The sequence below is a fragment of the Pagrus major genome, chromosome 22 (assembly GCF_040436345.1).
Source record: "Pagrus major chromosome 22, Pma_NU_1.0".
NCBI lineage: Eukaryota > Metazoa > Chordata > Actinopteri > Spariformes > Sparidae > Pagrus > Pagrus major.
Window position 1 is genome coordinate 20,198,655 of NC_133236.1, and position 20,737 is coordinate 20,219,391.

Consider the following 20,737-nt stretch of genomic DNA (forward strand, 5'->3'; position numbering starts at 1 on the left):
CACCCAGGCTGCCATTAGTTTCAGTACAGTATTAAGATTAGGGCTTACTTGTATAATCTATGAAATGTTTAAAAGATGTAAGAAAACTGCTGTCACAACTTCCCAAAGAGCCCAAAGAGACGTCTTTAGACAGCTTGTTTGGTTCGACCAACAGTCCAGAATCCAAATATATTTTATTTACTGTTGTATGAAGCTTTCTGGAAAAATTTAACCAATTATTAAACCAAATTATTAACGACTAAATGTTGTGGGACTAAATTATCAAAAGCTGGTGATTTACTTAATTGCTCTCCTTAGGTTACTGTTTTCATAATCATCATTGTTTGATTTTCTGTCACCATAGCTTGGGAATGCAACACCTCACATCAAATGACTCTCACGTCGTGGAAGAGGGAGCGTCCCAAAATGCACCAACAAGTAAAAATGTTTAGTAGTCTTTGTCACACAAACATAAATGAACAAATGTGACTGAATATGTCTTGTGATAATTATACCTATTTTGGGCAGTTTGGGTTGATTCTTCTTTAATAGAGAACACTGAAGCCGAAACTGAAAATGCTTTGGAAATGAGTATTACGAGTAAGGCATGAGGAGTTGAACAGTCCTGAGCCAACCCTGCACAACCATAATCCGGTTTTACACAAGTATCATCCTTTGCATCTCACTTTAAATGACTGTGAATGATGGTAGCAGCCTGTTGAACAGGCTGAGTGATCAGTAAAGACTCCTCAAGCACTAAAAACACACATCAGGTGAATAAAGTCGATGCGTTTCATTTGTCACCTCCTCTGTTCCGGATACTACAGGGAGGGTCTTCAATATAACAGGAGATGGAAAGAACTGAAGTGTCAATAGTGTGATTATGTCTGGGAGGAGTTTGTATTGATTTGCGTCTGACAGCCAGATGGTGCAGCATCAGAGGGCAGGTGACTCTGCTCAATGCGAGGTGGAGGGACTTCATTGTAAATACTCAGAGGCGGTCAGTGTTTCTGCGCCCTTGTGAGCGAATGCTCGATGTGTCGAGGTGTGGGAAAGGCTGCGAGGACCTGCGGGGAATGTTGAGAGGCTGTGGCTTTCAGTCTTGAGACGTGGGATAGAGCTGTAAGCGCTCTGAAGTCAGTGAAAAAGGTCTATTATAGGCTGAGCCTGTGATTCAGTGTGTCCTAATAAGATGTCCAGAAGGGGACATAACTGATGACCCTGCGGGTGGAAGGGGGGAGGAAGGGTGAACGATGGCCTCTGGAGCTTTCCAGATGACGGACGAGTGCGAGTGCCATGGCGACGGCGCTAATGAGGCGGTGATTTGGGGGAGTCGGGCTGGCAGATGGCCGTGAATCACACACACAGACATGCAGAGAAAAAAAATGACACAGAGACCTGCTCTTTAAATATCACCTTGTTTTTATTACACAGACATACACAAGAGCGTTAGCAGCCTGCCTTCAGCTCCACTACTTCTTCTGCACTCTCGTCTTTTCACGAGCTCTCCGTGATTAAGACGCTTCCCGTCATGAGACGAGCCCGGGTGCTCGATCATGGCCGGGCGGGAGCTGGGAGACACACTTTGGTCACAGGTGATTAAACCACAGGGCGCTATGGCTGTTAGGGGGTTAGGAAGTCTCACGCCTGTCACCTCAGTTTATGACTCTAAAGAGACCACATTTACTCAGCTGCGAGCACCAGCGTGAGCTTTGCATGACTCGAGATTAAGGGCAGTAGAAGGCTTAAGCAGAAATATTAACATTATTGCATTTCTCTAACTGTGAAGCACCTTTTTAAAAGAAAGAAATGGCCTGGTGGGAACAGCGTAGTAAATGTGGCCCTTGGACTAACTCCATCACCTTTGCTGGTCGACCCTGATCGTGACATCGTACTGCAGCCCTGCTATGTGAAAATAAATAATCTACAAAAAAAGGAAACCACTCCCTTCCAGCAAACACAGGGCTCTAAAAATGTACAAAGTCTTTGAAAATAAGTCAAAATGTTACTTAAAACTCCTTTCTCTATGTTTGTATATACAGAACCATATATAACTGCAAAAAGATAAAAGTCAATAGCTTTTTTAAGAAATCATTTAAGCCCTAAAAGCTTCTAGAAGGTCTCAGCAAACTTAGCAACAGACCGGATGCATGGGTGTCAGACAAGCAGTCGCACTCTCTGATTGTGTTCACGTCCAGATTAATTTTTCAGCTCTTTGGTAACCAACACCGTCACTAAAAAGACCCAGAAATTAGCTTCTTCTACTAATGTCATTTCTGGCTTTACAATTAAAGATTCATACCTAACTCCCAAACAGAGGTCATGACATCACTTGTTTATTAAAACAGTCTTTAAAACATACTTTTTAAAGTCACAAACGAAGAAAAACATCTATGCACAGTGCAAAATCTCAAGCTAAAATTCATTTAATAGACGTTTTATGAGTAAATTTTCTGTTTTGGTTGAACCTTTGTAGTTCACTTCCTGTCCATCACTAGGTGGCAGCACTGAACCCTCTGCACTTCCTCTGGACCACTGAACACACCAGCTCTGCAAACTAAACCGCTGACCTAAGAGCAGAAAGCAAAAACCTGGCGATAACCATAGTTGAAAGTTGTACCAGCTGTCTGTTCAACCTCACCCTTGAGATCTTTCCACAAATATTACGGGCTGTATGAAGTTTGCAAACCATGGTGCTCTCAAACACTTTCCAGAGCCAACAGGAGCAACGCAGAAGCTGAGAAGATTCCCAGGCGAGCGTCTAGCACACCTTTACGTTACCACTCTTTCCTACTGCCTAGCTACGCAGCACCACAGCAGCAAAACAACCTGTGACTTTTCGGTTCCTTCAATTCACCTTAGTTTGCCATCTTAACCTCGTCATTCCAAGAAACTAAAGGGTTCCTGCGTGTTAAGGACAAGATGAAGTAAAACAAACAGCAAAACAAATGTAAAACAAACTAAGAACACCAGGCGTAAAAGAAACACTATTCTTTTAACACAAAGGGTGAGTCACCAAACGAAGGAGAGAGTGAGAATGGGAGTCTTGAACCAGTTCTCCACTTCAGACTAAGTTCAGCCCGGTCCATGATGGGGTGACCTCTGACCTCACATCAGGACCAGACATGTCCACTCCCTCAGAGGCAGCGCTGAGGGGGTGGGGCTCAGAGAGGTGTCTCTGGAGGGCCTTCTATCGGCTCCTCTTCCTGTTCCCTGCTTATGATGAGTGAGTCCAGCTCCCTGTATCTGAGGGACCGTCACTGCTCTTTAACTTCTGCTCTCGTCAGATAAAGTGCCATTGGAGTCTTTGAGCATAGGGAGAGTCTGGGCCGCTGGTCCAGACAGACTCTCTGCAGTGTCTCCATACTCGTTCTCAGCCAGCTCGCCCTCGCGCTCACAGATTACAGTCATTGGGCTGCTGAGGATTCGGCTGCGCGCATTGTACTTGCTGCTGGCGGCAGAGGGCGGCGTGCGTGAGCGCCCATATTTTGACCCGCTCATCGAGAAGGACGATGAAGTCGGCGAGGACAGAGAAAAGGTCTCGTAGCGATTCCACTCTTCTGTCGCCCTCTTACCACGGGCAGGGGAGGTTAGGGGGCTGTGTGGCGCCGTCGGTGAGGAGGGTGAAGCAGCAAGGGGGTCCAGCTCTGAGTCGGAGCGCGTTCTCTGGAAGCGAGGGTCAGTGGAGCGAAGCATCTCAGCTGCCGACATCCTGAAACTGGTCTCTGAGCGGCTGCCCTTCTTCAGGAGCAGGGCTTTGAAAGTGTCGCTGCTGGTGCAGGACTTGCGGAGGTTTCGCTGGATGGAGCCTGACTGGCGGGGCAAGGAAGACGTCGACCCTGGGGACATGGCTGTGGGGGTGACAGGTGGAGACTGTGGGCTGCTCCCAGCCCGGTTCTTGTCCTCATCAGACTCCTTGCGACCCAGGACCTTGCGCTTTGACCTAGAATGAGATGTGGATAACCAGATTAATGACATGTTTGTAGAAATTCTGCGGAGTGAGTGAGTGAAAGCAAGGTTAACAAATTTGTAAAATAATTTAAAGACAGTTAAATGTTGAACTGGAAGAGCAACAAGAAGAAATGCAAGCATTGGGGGCAGTTTTATCAGGAAACATTGACATTAAATCCAATTATTTAAATTAAAATTGGGCTGCAGCATATAGGAAGCAGCCTTGTTAATGTTTCTGTGTAGTTGGCGAGGACAGACAAAAGGTCTTGTTTGTGTAGCAGCTAAAAAAAAGGATTACACTTAAAATACTTGTCCAACACGCCTCAAATCTTTGTCCCAAATTTGCCATATGTCAGCACTGCCCCCAGCAATCATGCGTCACAGCACGAATCTTAAACAAGTAAAAAAATTAGGAGCAGTGAGTGGCGTATGTGCTTGTAAGAAGGCAGGGAAGGAAATTTTTATTTAAAGCGATCCAATGAGTTTTAACAAGAGAGGCTGCGGACGCTGCAACTCTGCGGGAAAGCTCAGACATGGCACGATGAAATTAATCAAAAACACAAACTGGGAAAAGTGCCCAAAGCGGTTTTAATCACACAAGGACAATTCAGCCTCCATTCAGCAGGGGGTATCAGAGTCTCAGCCTACACTGTCTATAACCCCTGCATCAAAGCGTAGCAATAAAGCTGCAACTGGCAGAATACAGGGGATTAGGGCTCGCAGGGAAACAGCCTTATTAATCTGAGGTCCAGCGGGTTGCACTGCGGCGGGATTACTGCTGCTAATCCAAAGGTAGCATCACCGCGATTGCAGAAACAAGGCTTGCTAATTAAAGGGAAGGGGCTACTTGCCACTTCGCACCTCTCTAGAGAGGATGCACCCACCCACTGCATGCCCCCTCTGCACAGGGAGGGAGAGAGGAGATGATTAAAGGCATGAAAAATACAGATTGGGTGATAAAACAGCAATTTGAGGCTAAAAGTAAAGAGGGGAAAGAAGGATGCACAAAACAAAATCCTTAATCCTCAGATTAGGTCTACAGAAAGACATATTTTTCCTAACCTGTAGATAATATACCTGTGAAGGTCAAATGAGAGGGAGAACTAGAGGATACAAATGGTTTGTGAGAGATCCTCTGTCGGCTTTCTGTTTCACAAAATGTGTGTCTGTGCCCTAAATTCAACCTCCATCCTGCGTCGTCCCCAGCCAGCTCCCTCGCCACATTAGCCCATCGGCATTACATAAGACTTTTCTCACACACAATCACACGTGCCTACACACTCACACCTGAATTCAGTCAACCACGACGCCTCAACGGCTTTTGTTAAATTCACAAACATACAGCCACACTGGAAAGGCAGTGATAACCAATCTCAGTTATATGGAGGTAAACAAGGCTGCAATTTAAGACCCGGCTCGGGCTCCCGGATCGATTTCTCTCTCTCTTGGCTGTATTACATTTGGCTCGGAGGATCTCCCTTCGGACAAGTTGTATTTTCTGCTGCAGCTGTGAAGGCATTTCATTCAAGGTTTTTTCATCATTCTCTGTTTTCCCAGAAGGAGAGAGCGATTAGACGGAGAGTGTAGGAAGTGAGATGACAGAGTGAAAATCAAAGGTACGGGACAGGTGAGAAGGAGAGATGAAGAGACGGCTCTGGTGCAAAAAAGTCGAACAAAAACATACCCTTTTTTTTTTTTTCAAGTATCCAACTTAAGAATTTCTCGAATGGATTTTGATTTAATGACAGCTTTGATGTTAAGAGCCCTGCTTTTCCCCCCCCCAAATTAATTAAATCTATGCATGTAATTATGTGGATGAATTCCTTTCCCTCCACAGTTGTTGATTCATCTCACTTGGAGTTCGTCACCACTTCCCACTTGTCTAAAATCTCTAAAAAAAAATGCCCATATGCTCCATACTAAGGAGGTGCAATGGAGACCAGTAAAGGAAGTGGTAAACAAACACAGTTCCATTGCGAGATTTACACACACATGCTTACACAATCTTCACATCTAATTAAACGGCACAATAAATTGCACTTGTGCATGTGACGTGTGCACCATAAATACATCGACAATCTGTCGCCGGCAGAAATAAAATCCCGTGAAATGGAATCCTGTGATGCTCAAGAGAACTCCGACTGCTACTGCACGTGACCGTGAAACACAAACTGGCGGGCTGCATGAGAAATTTATGTGTGTGCTTCCTTTGAAGCACGGGAGCACGTATGCAATATATGTCAGAGACGGCAGAGTGTGTGTACGAGAGAGAAATCTCTCTGGTGGCCTCTAACCTAGATTAGGACCTGAGGGTGTCGAGTATTTAAATAATGGATGAAGCAACCGTCTTTTTTCTCGGCGTGAGAATGAGCAACGCTAATGTTAGTACACTAACACGGATGCCTCGATAAACATTTGACGACTGACTCATTCTGCTTCCTTAATCAGTCCCTTCGCTGACCAAGAACAGAAAAAGGCACTCGCTCCTGGGCTGGGAGACTCCAGAGACCTGCTATTTGACAGATGTGTATGCCTGCAGATGGGACAGCAGTGCTGTGTAAAGTTATGACTGAGAGGTGGAGGGCAGGAAGAGGAGGAGGAGGAGGGGGGAGGATGGAGATGGAGATGGAAAAAGAGAAATTATGGGTTGAAGGATGAAGGGGGAGAAGGAGCTTAGAGTTCAGGGTGATACGTTGTGGTTTACGAGGGGGTGAGAACGAGGGAATGAGATGCTGACAGAGAGTGAGGGGGAAGATGGAGAGAAAAACAAACAGAAAATGAAATGACGGAGTACAAGAGGAAAAGAAAACTAGATCAGTGGAATAAATTATACATAAGGAGTTGTAGCAGGTGAGGAGTAGAGGAGTTGGAGTAACAGTACATTCAGGAGTGACGGGAGACAAATGCATCGTGGTACCTGTGAATGGCGGCAAACAGGTCCTCAGTGGTCCGAGTCCGCGATGGAGTCGGGGTCACCATGTTCTCATCGGATGCCCCGTTGGCTGACGGGGCCGGAGACGATTCAGCCGTACTGGAGTCGAACACCTCACCTGAGAAAGAGAAGTTACATACACACAGTTACGGGAGAGTAAACACACACACTTCACTCAGTGCAACACACGCATGCACACACTCAAGGATCCACTATCCCGTCGCATTAACCTGGCTGCCTATAAAATCTGAAGTGCTACGGAGGAGGTGCCCGACTGTCTTCTTACATTCTCGTTTTGTCTCGAGATTTCCTCTCTTTTCTTCTCCTCTAGTTTAGCCTCTTTTCTCCTCCTCCTCCTCCTCCTCCTCTCAACCTCCGCGCTCACGTCTGCACTTCGACTGCCTGAGCCGCTGCAGGCAGTCTCACTTTACGCTCTCCCCATCCTCCCCTTCATCCCCTTACCCGATCTGTTCCCCTCCCCTCTGATACGATGCAGCCCCTCCCCCTCTCTCCCTCCAACCACAAATACATCTCCCCTGGGACACTTGCCCCCTCCCTTACCTCGGAGAGAGAAGAAGGGAGCAGGACAGAGAGAGAGAGATGCAGAGAGAGACAGCGGGGCTGACTGACGATGAGAGATTAACAGTAAAGAGGAGTAAAAGGCAGAGAGGCAAAAATGGATATTTGGAAACAAGGATGGATGGTGGAGAGGAGTGGAGTAGACAGTGGGGGCTGAGGTGAAAAATAGCAATGCGGGAAAAAAGACCAAGGGACAGTTACCAGGAGGGAGAGATCTCTGCATATGAAATATAGAAGAATGAGTAGAAGAGAAAGTGAGAGAGGAGGGATTCAAGAGGCTGCAGCAGTGCTGTCCCAGAGATAAGCCGTCTCTCCTGCGCTATTTTCACAGTTTTAAAGCTTTTAAAAGCTTGTGGTTTCAAGTTTGGATTCTTTGCTTCACAGGACAAAATGAATTTCACAGCTGCCCGAGGAGCTGGCCACACAGCTAGCAGGCATACCAACCATACAGGATTGTGGTAATGGGCTTATTTAATACTTTAATGAAGGTTTTGACTGGCACAATCTGAAACTTCCTCTCTCTTCGCAAATCCTGAAAATTTCTACTTTAACAATGAATTACAAAACACCTTAAACAAACTCATTTCAGTGAGACTCACCAGCGTCGTCCTCCTTGGAGCTGATGGATCCAGTCGTGCTACTTGTCCCATCTCCCTCCTCCTCTTCCTCTTCAAGAGCTTCTCCACTGGTATACAACCCTTGGTCAAGACTTGTCTCCTGGCAGGCAGAAGCAGAGATCTGGGACTCGTCCCGGCTGTCTGTCGATGTTTCACTGCTCTCTTCGAGAGGCTCTGAGCACTCTGAAGTTTCCTCTTCCTCCTGTTGCTCACTTTTACTCTCTTTCACCTCTTTCTTTATCTGTCTTTTCGGTGCATCTACTTGGTCTTCCATTCGAGACAACCTGGTCGTATCCTCAAGCTGAGATGGAACCTGTTCAGTAACTTGTTGGGGGATAAATTTGGGTTTCTTTGAGACTGCCGGAGGCTTCTGTTTGACAGGAGAGCTTTGGGAGCTCTGTGGGGGACTGGGACTTTCTTTTCCATTTAAGAGAAAGTAACATTGATCCTCAGGTTTTCCATTTTCAACAGCACTATCTGGTGTGTAATCTGTGATGCTGCAGTCCAAAGACAATTCATTTAAAAGCTTTGACACAGGTGATGGCGAGGAGTTACGTGAATCTTCCTCTGGGGAGCAGTTTGAAAGGGGTAACACAGTGGGAGTCTCCATGGAGAGAGACTTCTGCAGGGTCTGGGGCTTTAGACCGTGAAGGAGGTCCATCCCGGTTTCCTGAGCGTTTGTGTGGTCTGATTTGCCGTTAATCTCCTTCTCTGGCCGTTTAACAGAGCGGAGCTGAACGCTCTGCAGTGCAAACGGGGTGATCAGGGGCTTAGATGACTTTGTGGGGCTCTCGGAAAGAGCTGGTTTAGGAGAATCTTTAACTGCCTTCACAAAAGATGGAGAGGAGGAAGGTGGGGTGAGAGAAGGCAGTGGAGGAGGTGGCGGTGGCCCCATGGAGGGGACAGGAGGGGGAGGTGGAGGGGGAGGACTGAAGCTCCCATTGAAGGATGAACTGGGGGGGATTAGCATCTCAGGGGATGGAGGAGGGGGGAATTCTGGGGAGATGGAGCAGGCAGGGGGTGGGCTCAGAGTTGGACCCTGTGGAGTGGTTGGTAACGGGGGAGCTCCCGAAGGAGTGCCTGCAGTGGTCGTTGGGGGTAGAGGGGGAGGGAAGGGTGGAGGTGGGCCGAGAGGGGTGTTGGGAGCCGAGGAGGAAGAGAGGGGCAGGGGTGGAGGAGGTGGAGGAGGAGGTCCAATGCTTTTAAGTGAGTCGGAGGTGTTGGAGGAGAGGGAGGTGGAAGAGGAGGACATGGATACGGAGGAGAGGAGAGATGACTTTCTCTCAGGCACTTTGGGCTTGGGCCGGCTGCCGGAGGGAGACATGGACCTCATGAAGGAGGGCACCGGGGTTCCGGCTGTGGGGGTGTTGGACTGGCTGGAGTAGCCGCTAGACGGGGAGGTCAGTCTGTGCACCCTGTCTGGTGAAGAGGTGGACATTTTGGGCTTCACTGCTACCCCTCCCTCCTGGCCTTGAGCTCGAGGTGCCTGGCCGTTGCTGTGAATGTCGCCTCCATTCTGTAACTCTCCTGGGTGAGGACCAGCCGACATGTTATCTGTGGCGTGGGCTGGAGGAGTCTGTGCCCTCTGATCGCTATGGTTATGAGGGAAGTCCATGTAGTATCCCCAGGAGTCAGCATAGTCCGAGCGCAAGCTGCTGGTCTCACTGTGAGCAGGCGTCACATGGCAGAGCGAGTACACGTTAGACACATTGCCACCATTGGCGTTAGCCGCTAGTGACGCTGCAGAGCTACCTGCGCTGATGCTGCTCTGACTGCGTGGCCGTAGCACCCAAGGGTCATCGTAGTCGCTGCTTGGGCTGTGAGAGGGTGAAGACGGCGAGGCCCCTTTTCCTTTCCCTCCTCTCAGCCCCATCTGTAGGCTCTGCTGCAAGCTGGCAATAAGAGTCTCATTAAGCATGGCGCCGTTTGGCTCGTTACCGCCACTGATGGCGCTTACGCCTCCAAGGGGCTTTTTCGGTCCAGGTTTGCGTCTAAGAGAGTCTGTACGAGCCGGGGGCAGTGGAGGCTTCTTGGACTTGCGAAGGGAGATGCTGCGGGACAGAGAGCGGTCGCTATACAAGCTTCCAGAGTCTTCCTCATTGGCCATCTCCCGACACTCGTACATGCTGTGCCGGGTGGCTCTCCCAGCTGCTGCACCATGCCCACTGCCGTGGCTGCGAGAGCGAAGGCCTGAGTCCATGTGCATGGAGGTGTAGTACCCATCGTTGTCTTGGGAATGGAGGGAGCTGGAGTCAGTAGTGGTCCTGGAGGAGTGGTCCAGGCTGCTATACAGCTGGTTAATAGGAGTGGAGCAGCTGGAGGTCAGAGTGCGGTGTGGAACCACAACGTTTTCCGGCGTGTCGTAGATCCACTGCTCCTCCGGCAGGCAGGATGGCGGCGTGGGGGCCAAGGTGCTGTGGCTGTGTACACTGCTGTCCGAGTGCCCTGACTCGCTGGCAGGACCTGTGACTACCTGACCACCATCCTGTTGGGTACGGGTGGGGGTAGAGGTGGCCAAAGCTGGGCAGGTGGAGCTGTGGGTAAAGGCTGCTGGACTGGAGATCAGGGAGTCGGTGTTGGTAGAGGAAGCCAGACTGAGCGGCCGCGCTGTGGGGTAAGCTGAGGCTGGGGAGTGGGAGAGCTGACCGATGGTGTTTAGGGTAATGACCTCAGAGGAGCTGGATAGGGTGGCGTTAGGGATGATTGAGGTGGAGTAGGCAGCATGTGGGGAGACCACACATGCTGGACCACCACCCCAATCACTGGACTGTGTCCCCCTCAGTTCCTGAGACTTGGGCCTGGGCAGTGTGCCCGTCCTCGGGATGTTTCTCATGTGCACCACTGTATCGTCAACCTGTAGCTTTCCAATCTGCCTCTGAGGAGTAGTCTGCTCCTCCGACTTGATGGGGGTGCTGCTATAGATGGGGTCAGCACTGAGCGACACCCTGGCGCCTTGTCGGGGCAGACTGTGAAAACGGGAAGGATCTCCGTTGAAGTGATGCGGCATCATCAAGATCCCAGAGCTGTCACTACTCGAGATGGATATACTTCCTGTTGAAGAGGAAGCAGAAATGCCGGCCATTTGAGCAGCGATTCCTTGTCCTCGCTGAGCACGGATTCTTCTCATGGACGGCGGTACAATCTTCACTTCTTCCGTCTGGCAGCTGGAATCTCTGGTCTGTGAACGTCGGAGCGTCGAGTTGACGCTCCCAACTCTGCTCAAGGTGGAGTAGTGTCCTGGTAGGAACATGGAATGTGGCCGGAGATCTCCGGCGTATCCTTTTGCTGCTGTGAAAGGGAGAAAGAAAATAAGATAAACACATAATCATGCATTACATCTCGTGTTTTCTCTTTTTGCTCTGCTATCCTCGGCCACAATACGTTCTGCTCCTTCAACTGGACTGTCATACTATCTGTGGTCACAGGGCAGCTAATTAATTTGATTTGCTGTAACCATGTCTCGTGCGTTAATAACTTCTGGTCTTCATTAAGGGGGAAAGGATATGGGGGAAATGATGTGAGGGAAAGCAGAGAGATGCTTCCTCTCCTGTTCGGGCTCTGACTCAGTCTGATAGAAAAGCAAATAGTCCGCTGGGTTCCAGGACAGACAGCTGGTGAGGTATGAGGCAGCCAAGAAACACATACATGGACCCAAACATACACAAAGACACATGTGCACACATACACATTGACATGATCCCGCACCATCATACAGGACAGAACAAACAGGATTTGCAGGTAGACATAGAGACAAGGACACACAGAGATGCAGATCACAAAGACGCACACACACCGAACATACCGGCTCGTAAACAAACAAATTGAAGAATGAGTTGTAAAACCAGAGAGGATGTCTAGTGTGTCTCCCATCTGTGGTGGCTCTCCTGTTGATGTTCGTATCCCAAAACATACACACTCGCGTGTCCTTTCTTCTCTCTCTCTCTCTCCCCCCGTCTCGTTCTCTCTAAACCACACATACACTCTCTTCCTCCTTTGCTAAAAGCTGGAGTGACAGCTTGGCTGCTGCTGCTGCTGCGATAGATTAAGCTGCAGGTCTACTTTTGCAGGCAGCTCTAGTGCAAGGAGAGGGAGGGATGAAGCACTGGGACAATTACCCCGGCCCAGTAATCATGACATTCAGCGGCTGTCGTCAGCTGGGCACTAACCAGACTTTAAAGCTCTTTTCCTATCTGCCTTGGTGATCTTATCAGAGAAATGACATTCTCCTTAAACACTGCTGCCATCCTACAGCTCAGAGACGTGTAAATAAATACAGCCATGTGGAGCCGTCAGCACAGCACAGTGTCATCTTAGTAAGCTTAATGCTCGCTTAACACCCGGCTCAGCTGAGTAACTAACGATAGAAGACCTCTGAACCTTCATGTTTGTTTTTTAGCTGGTATCTGTTTAGATGGTTTGAGCATTATAGATTCTGAAAATGAAAATGAAGAGGGTTGAGGTAGATTTTAGGTGTCCATGATCAGGTGCCTATTGTCTTATGATCAGTACATGCTGGTAAGTAAGACACACATATTGAGATTATCAATATGGCTCCTGGATTACACAGACACAGACACACAAACAATTCACAGAAAAAAGGACTGCAGAAAGTTGACCCCAAGGGATTATGGGACAATTCGTGTTTAAGAATGGCAAACCCTGCACTTAACTTCTCCTATGTGGCATGATTTTCCAATAGGGAAATAAAAAATGAGATTCTGTGCAGGCAAAATTTACCAGAGAAGGAAAAAGGGCTAAATTAAAACCACAAAACTACTGAAAAGGATTTCATAACTGGTTCCTGGCTGTGGATACAGTGACACAGGGTGGAGGAGAGCAAATGAGGACACATGGTATGTAGAACTGAAAACAGGGAAAGACTGAACAACTGCAGGGCCTTGATCCAACACTGTGGACTTGCATGTGTCATTTTCTCCCTCCTATTAAGATGTACTCAGAACAATACTGGTGGGATGAGTTAATTCACAATCCATTCAGTTATTATTGATTAAAGCAATAAATCCATAGAAAGTTAGGTTAAAGGAAGTAGTGAAAGAAGGAGGGATGCTTGTCCAGAGTGTTGGTACAGGTCTGTGGACAGTAGAGGGCAACAAATCACCCCACAGTGATCCATACCTAGCTCCTGGTTGATGTTGTCAGGCAGCCCTGATATAGTCTTTCTGCGTTTGACCTTCTTGGGCCGGCGGGACACGGTGTCAGTGTTAATGAGGGAGCGCCGGATGCTCGCCTGTCGGTCAAACACTGCCCCTGGTAGCCGGGAGGGCGAGAGCAAGGCAGGCGGACACACAGGCAAACAGAAGTCGGTTAGTCGGAAGGAACAAACTCAACGACATGCAGGGGGTGCCTTTTTTTATTTTATTTTTTTAAGTTGAACATGCAACATCAACAGGGCAAGGTCAGTTCAACCAAATGATAAAAAAAATATGTTCTCACCTCCCTCTAGTGGTGTCTAGCCATGCAGATAGTTTTGGTTTTATTTGCCCAGGTTTTAAGATATCTGTCTTCTACCCAATACAATGAAGAGTAGGTGCACAGATCCTGTTTGTGATACTCACAGCAGTAAACATTTAGAAAATGTATAGACAGAAAAAAACTCTGTTTTCACAGAGACTTTAAAGTAGTTCCACTGAAAACTTAAGACTGTTACTGATAATAATAAATCAGCTGATTTTCTTTAGACATAAACTCATAACGTAAACAGTCCTGATTTGTAGTGAACCCAGTGGGGTCTACTTGGACATGTTTCTAGAAATATGAGCTGCTACTGATTCTTTAATGCAATTGTTCACTGGTGTAAGCACCACAACAAGAAAATTATATTAACTTCCATTTATGGGGTGAAAGCAGAAACCTCAAGGGTAAATATCTCAACTTGAGTACATAAGTGTATATTTCGCATTATACTACAAGAGGAAAGTGAGAAAATATCTTTGTGTCATTTGGGTGACCCGACCCTTCAACTTTTTCATCCACCGGCCAAAGTGCTTTTAAATTTACCAGCACTGACGCACTTAAAAAAAACATGCCTTTTTGGCTGGTGGTTTGTGTTATTTTCCAACCCTGTATATAAGTAACTTCAGTGTAAACATACATATAAGATATGTGAGATCACAAAAACACACATGCACAGGACAGATAGGAGTTGAAGCAAGCACACACACACACACACACACTGTCTTTCATTCTTCTCAATATCTCTGTCCAGTTACCCTGAAGGAGGAGCAATATCTCACTAGGAGCCGCTCCTCTTTTTTTTGCTGTTTGGCGAGCTACTGACAGCCTGCAGGCGTTAGGGAAAAAGAGACTGATATGAGGGCAGATAGTGTCTATCACGTTCCTCCTCAAAGCGACAGAAAAATTCCCTGATCTCTCTTTGCGTCTCTGTGTGTGTTTTGCTCCGTCTTTCTCAGTAATTTGAAGTGACAGGAGATGAAGTCAGCAGTGATTTGTGTGGACTGGGACCACATTAAGAACTCATTAGTGTGTAAAGGATGAAAGGATCGCTGTTATATTGGCCTTGACAACAGCAAAATGCAGATGTTGATACTGAGCTGCCATTTTGTGCTGTTGTTGTTCTTTTTTTTTACACCTCATACAAGATATCTGACTGATGTGGGTTCATGTTTTACAGGTGAAACATCAGACAAGCTCGTATATTCATCATCAGAACTGGCTAAATGAGACGTGATACCTTTATGTTTGTGTGGGGCAGATCGCTCTGAAAAATGTGACACGCTAACAGGGGAATTGAGTCGACACGTTTTGCTGTGTACGAGTGTTCATCTGTCAAACGCCCTGTGATCCGACATCAAGTCGGTGAAAAGCCTTGACCCTTGGATAAGCTGTCAAACGATTTTCACACACAAACGCTCGCTCACACACGCATAAAGGAAGGTGAAGGTCAGCCTCCAAGAAGCACGAAGGAAGGAGAGAATAGACAGAGAGATGCAGTAGAAGAGGAAGACATCCGTGACTGACACATACAGTTTTTTCCTCTGTGGATGAGTGGATACAGTAATTGATTTGTCTGTATCCACTTAGCCGCAGAGGGTTGATTAAAGGAACAGTCTGACATTTTGCTTGTTTGGCGCATTTGTTTTTTTTTATTGCTGCCTTACTGAGAATTAGATGAGTAGACCAATAAAACCATACGATATTTCAGGTTGATGTTTCCAAACTCTCAATGCCTTTATCATCACATCTAAGTTGACACCATAAATGCAATTGCAAAAAATGAAGTTTATAGAATTATTTTACACTCACAGCAATCAATTTATATTGTCACTGTTTATTTTACCAACTTTGATTTGAGTATTATTTAATACTCACTAATATCGACTCCAGGATCTAACGGGAAATACGACAACGGGAGCGCATGAAAAGATTTTTTGTTTACATGAGTTTCAGTAAAACACCTGATTATGTTAAAAATCAAGCATTTTTCTGAGTATATTTGAATATTTGCATAATCTTAACCTTGAGAACTTAAGAGATAAAAGTAAGCATTTTCAAAACTTTCAAGACTTTGTTCAACCCTGTGTTAAACTCACATATATAAAACGGATATTAATGTTCTCATAAGTCTTAGTGAAACATAAATCAAGTAAATGCCCAAAAATGTCAGAAAATTCCTTTAAGACAAACAAAACAAAATGTGTGATTGTTGGTGAGAGGTTAATGTTACAGAGTAGACACCAGGGATGAATGACTTATAGTAGTTTGATCTTTCTACATTGCATTTCAATATGGAACTAGAGGACCTGGAGATTTGTTTTTCACTACTAGGACTGATGGGGATTGGTCGCTACTCACTAGTGGTTAAGAGATGGACAAAATGGTCAAATGATTGCGGTTGCCAAGGTCATACCTGTGACGTTGATAGCGACTATGTCCGTAGGCACGGCCTTGGCTGTCTGCCTCATCTTCTCCTCTGGGGTGGGGAGGACCGGGGCCCTGGTCCATACCACCTGCCCGTCAACCTCGGACCCCTCCCCTCCTTCACCCAGGGGGGTCTGGCTCCTCATGGAGAGCTGAGATTTGTCGTCCTCCGCCGATGAAGCTGTGGACTGGATGAGAAAGCGGAAGAAGTGGTTAATGAAGGGACAGGAAAGGTGAGAGAGAGGAGAGGAGGGAGAGAGAGAGATAACAGAAACAAGGAATGAAAAAAGAATAACAGTGACAGATTATTGAGAAGGAAGGAAGAGGAGAGTCGATGCAGAGAGAGAGACAGATAAGACAGAAGTGAGACAGATTAAATATAATAAAAAGGCAAAGGAAAACAAAGATGTATTCATATTAATTTAGAGCAAGAAAAAATGTCAGAAGCAAATGTGAGTGCGAATAGACCTTAATTCTCAAGAAGTATAACTGACAGATTGTATGGGATGGACTGACACACACAAACAGACTTTAATATAATACATTGCTGTGACCTTTAGTAGCTTGTGGTGCTGTAAACATGTTTCACAAGCGATCAAACCCAAATGGAAACACTTAAACACACACACACACAAACACACAAACATCTATCAGAGTCAACTGACGGAGCGGCTGGAGATGGCAGGATAAAAGCATGAGAGCGACAGCAGGGAAGAGAGAAAATCACTCATGCATTAAACTGTGTTCACACGCTAACGGCTCTCGATCCTGAGGTAGAATTTACTGCAGAGAGGCAACAGACAAAAAGGTATAACTGCAGGCTCGAAATTGAGCTGTTAGTCGATAGAAAAGCAATTTCAAAGGAGATTTTGAAATCGTTGTTTTGAATCACAGGAATTTGAAGCAGAGAGAACAGAAATGATCCAAAATTGTTCTGATTATAGATCAGTTCCAAGAGCAGACTTTCACTGCATCACCCAAAATTCGCCTGGCTGCATCTGGAACAGGTTGAGCTTTTCCGTCAGCAGCTGGTAGGAAATCCTTGGTGTGATATTGTTGATCAGAGATTAAAAATTGGAATAAAGTTGTCCAGAATCTACCAAATACATCCGGCTGCCATTCCCTGAGTCCACTACTGTTTACCCTGACAGTCCCAAACATCAGACTGGATGGCTATTAGTGCTTTCCTACAAACCTCACATGGATGGATGGACAAATTGGGAGAGGCAATAGAGAGGAGGGACGTAAAGAAAGGATCTGAGCAATAGTTTGGTGGTCAGCATGGCTTGTTATTTTGCATCACTGTGACTCAACCAGGAGCCCCGCTTCTCCTTTGGAGGCTGCTGTCAGGCAATGTTAGGCTCACTGGCCTCAGGACAACAGGAAGTGGCCGGGGAGGAGAGGGGAACAAATGGCAGAAAATAGGCAGGGAGAGGACGGCAGAGAGGAGGAGGGGACTGGTTTGGATTGATCGTGCGTAAAGAAGACAGAGAGATGGGAGTCAATGGTTTGGAAAGACAACAGCATGTCATGAAGGTCACGGGGGGTCGAAGCAGGCATGACACGCTGCCACTGAGGGGCTCTGGGGGACAAAGGAGACTCAGATAATAACAGAGAAAGACCCATTCAGGAGCCCTCATGTGAGGAGGAGAGGAGAGGTTGCTGGCTGTAAAACAATTTATACTTCACTAATAGTTTGCCAGTAAAAAGAGCAATTAATAATAGTGTTTGTCTGATATTTCACCATGTCTGCCTCTCTCTATGCATCACACACCTCCTGAAATTACAGCATGAAAAATGTCAACAGGTAAGAAAATTAGATGAAAACATCAATTCAGCTTTACTTTAACATAATTTTAGTGTAAGTGTTGTGCTTGTGCTCTGTGTATCATTAGTAACCTACAACAAATCTGATGTTACTGATTAGCAACATGTCAAACAGAGCAAAAGAACTTATTGGCAATATATGGTTTATTTATTTTTAAAAAATCTTTTTTTAATGACCTACACCTTTTACTGCCCATGTGTTCGGTGATAATCGTATTTTTGTAAAGTTGTTAAAAAAAGTAAAGTCACGAAAGGAGAAAGAGAAGTAACTCAAGTAAACATGCACTTTTGTGTCTGACCACTAGAGGGCAGACTGACACTGTTAAAGTCACGAGAGGTGAGTTCGACAGCTGTGTGTGTGTTTTTGCGTGCAGTGTTTATGTGTATGTGTACCTTCTTATCAATGTCGTCATCCTCGTCGTCCTGCAGGCTGCTGGTGGACTGTGCGGGGTCAGAGAAGGTGGGACCCTGAGAGTAGTACTGAGAGCTCCGGAAACCATCTTTCCTCAACTTGTCGCATTCTGCAAGATGGAGGGACAAACAGAGAAACGTGTTATCAGGGCTGGGTGATACAGCCTTTAAACAATATCACAGCATCTTTAAGACGATATCATGATACAAAATATATATCTTGATAGTTTGAAATCTACTGAATCACATACTCAGTCACATATAATATCCCATACCTAAGACGATATATATTTTCATTTCACTTCAAGGATGTAATATTCATATATTGCATACAGACAGAGAAAGACTTGGATTGTAGTAATATGTGTCAGTTTGTCAGTCACGTGAGCATCGGCCCTGTTGGATGCTGCCAAGCGCCGCTCACACCTCCTCTCGCCGCCACCTGCTGTGATGGGGCTGTGATGTACGTGTGTGTATGCCAATGCGTGATAAGAAGAGAGTTTATATATGAATGTGTATGTGTAAAGAGAGGAGGGGGTATCAGTTTCAGTCTGTCACACACAGATGGCAGAACTGTCCCCCTCTCTCTCCACCACACACCCCTCTCTCTCCGTCTCTCTCAGGGGGCATTTAGCACATCATCTCTCTCTTTCTCCCTCTGCAAATATCTACTAATGCGTCCTTTGTCTTGTCTTTTAAGAGCTAATTATAGTTAGTTCACATAATACTACGTCTACTGCCTTAACAACATACATAGTAAAGGGTTTTGTGTGCGTGAGCTGATGCCCCTCACTTTAAGGATAAAGAAAGCTTACACATTTCTGTTAAAATAGATTTTTTTCGTCTTTTTCCAATTAGAAAGAAGATAGTTGCCAGCTATTTTAAAAACTGGTTAATCCTTTAGGTCATTTTTCAAGCAGAAATTGTTAAACATTTGCTGCTTTTCTTAAAAAAAATTAAGTGTCTTTGGGTTTTGGACTATGATGAGCATTTTTTTTACAGACATTCTACAGACTAAACGATTGTTTAGTGTTATCCCTGATCTAAACCAACGTAAAAACCTTCCTGATCTTTTATCTTGCTTGTGATGCACGATCAAAATCCATTTTGGTGAACATCACATGTGTACCAAAGCACATGCACATCACTCCTAGCACCTCAATGATGCTGCTTTTGATCCCTTTCATGGCCCATCTATCTCCACTGCTAATTACAGCCCGTCTCTGTGGAGAGACACACTGGTGCATGTATAATACTGTCAGTTAATGGAACCTAATTGGGTTGGCAAAGGTAGCTACTGTAACAACAAGCTGATGTGGCAGCGGTGTGGAAGAAGGGATTTAGAAAGCATGATGATAATGAGGATGATGACGAGGAGCAGAGCTGTTGAGATGATTGGTGTTGCGTGATTGGGGACGTTTGATAAAAATAAATAAGCGCTGATGAGCTTGGCGCTGCTTGTTGCTAGGCAGAACTGAAGGGAGGGGACCGGTTAGTGACATGAAAGAAGACGAGCAGAAAGAATGAAGGACGTTGAGGATGGAAAAAATTATAAAACTATACGAGGATGTACGGTGGCATGTAAATCCAATGTGCAAATACTAATTATCTAAACATTGTGGTGTCTCATTGGTGCTACAGAGAGGCACCAAAAGATGGATGATGCAAGACAGTCAATGAAGCTGCAGAATAATGTAAAATATGGAAAGCCAAAGCTATTTGGAGCCTGAGTATCCTGTAGTAAATCATAATGATGATTTAAAATATTATCTGGTTTTGGTTATGTCTCTACCACTTAGCAGTGACCCAATGACCTTCACCGTGTCTTCTTTGGTGTTCAAGCGACATATTGTATATTAAGATTTGTTGTGCAACATTTCATTCCACCTGCCATAACACCTTCATGTACATCACAAAAATTTTAAAATACATATCAAAAGAACTTCAATTTCTATTCTTCCAGCACCTTTAATGACCCATGTGAACTTTCAAGGCCTGTTTTCCTTCAAATTCACAAACCGTTTTTGGCTACTTGTGGGCCACATAACACAAAATTTGCACATCTTTTTAGTTGATATGGTGAATTTGTTGGCAAAGAGTTATACAAACGGCCATTGTACAGCAACAATATCGTTCATGTGGTGTCTAAGTCCAAAATTTGCCTTCTCTGAACTCTGATTTTGGTCTCAAACAACTCCAGAGGGAGCTGCAGCTAGTCACCACCTGTGTCTTTCTTCTGTTTGGTGGGTTTTTAGAGCTTTATTGCTGACTGAAAACAGCCAAAAACAACACCATGAGAGCAGTGAGAGTGACCCAAAACAGTGAAGTTTCAGCTTCTCAGCTAAAAAACATGAGCTCCAACTCTCTATAAAAGCTTCATTAAGCAGCAGGGAGCTGCAGATTCTGGTGATAGTTCAGGCCACAAATGACGAGCGACACCTTTCACATTGTCATATTGTTTTGGGTTGTCGCTTAAAAATATAAATTAAAGCTTCCTTAAGCTAGTTAAGTTATCTGTCAGTGCTACACGTGAAGCTGATTA

At 45.8% G+C, this 20,737-nt stretch overlaps 1 protein-coding gene across 4 annotated transcripts in view; it reads right to left on the reverse strand.

Moving 5' to 3' along the window:
• Positions 1–1,383: 1,383 nt before the first annotated feature.
• Positions 1,384–20,737, reverse strand: part of nhsl1b (NHS-like 1b) — a 105,290-nt gene continuing 85,936 nt past the window's right edge. For 2 of the 4 annotated variants that reach the window (XM_073492540.1, XM_073492542.1), the window contains exons 3-9: positions 18,178–18,305; positions 15,947–16,145; positions 13,195–13,326; positions 8,041–11,346; positions 6,848–6,980; positions 4,792–4,830; positions 1,384–3,922 (exon numbers count right to left, since the gene is read on the reverse strand). In XM_073492540.1, the coding sequence (XP_073348641.1) occupies positions 3,247–3,922; positions 4,792–4,830; positions 6,848–6,980; positions 8,041–11,346; positions 13,195–13,326; positions 15,947–16,145; positions 18,178–18,305 (4,613 nt within the window). In that variant the 3' untranslated portion in view covers positions 1,384–3,246. The remainder of the gene's footprint in view (positions 3,923–4,791; positions 4,831–6,847; positions 6,981–8,040; positions 11,347–13,194; positions 13,327–15,946; positions 16,146–18,177; positions 18,306–20,737) is intronic. The other 2 variants (XM_073492541.1, XM_073492543.1) reach the window with 1 other exon arrangement.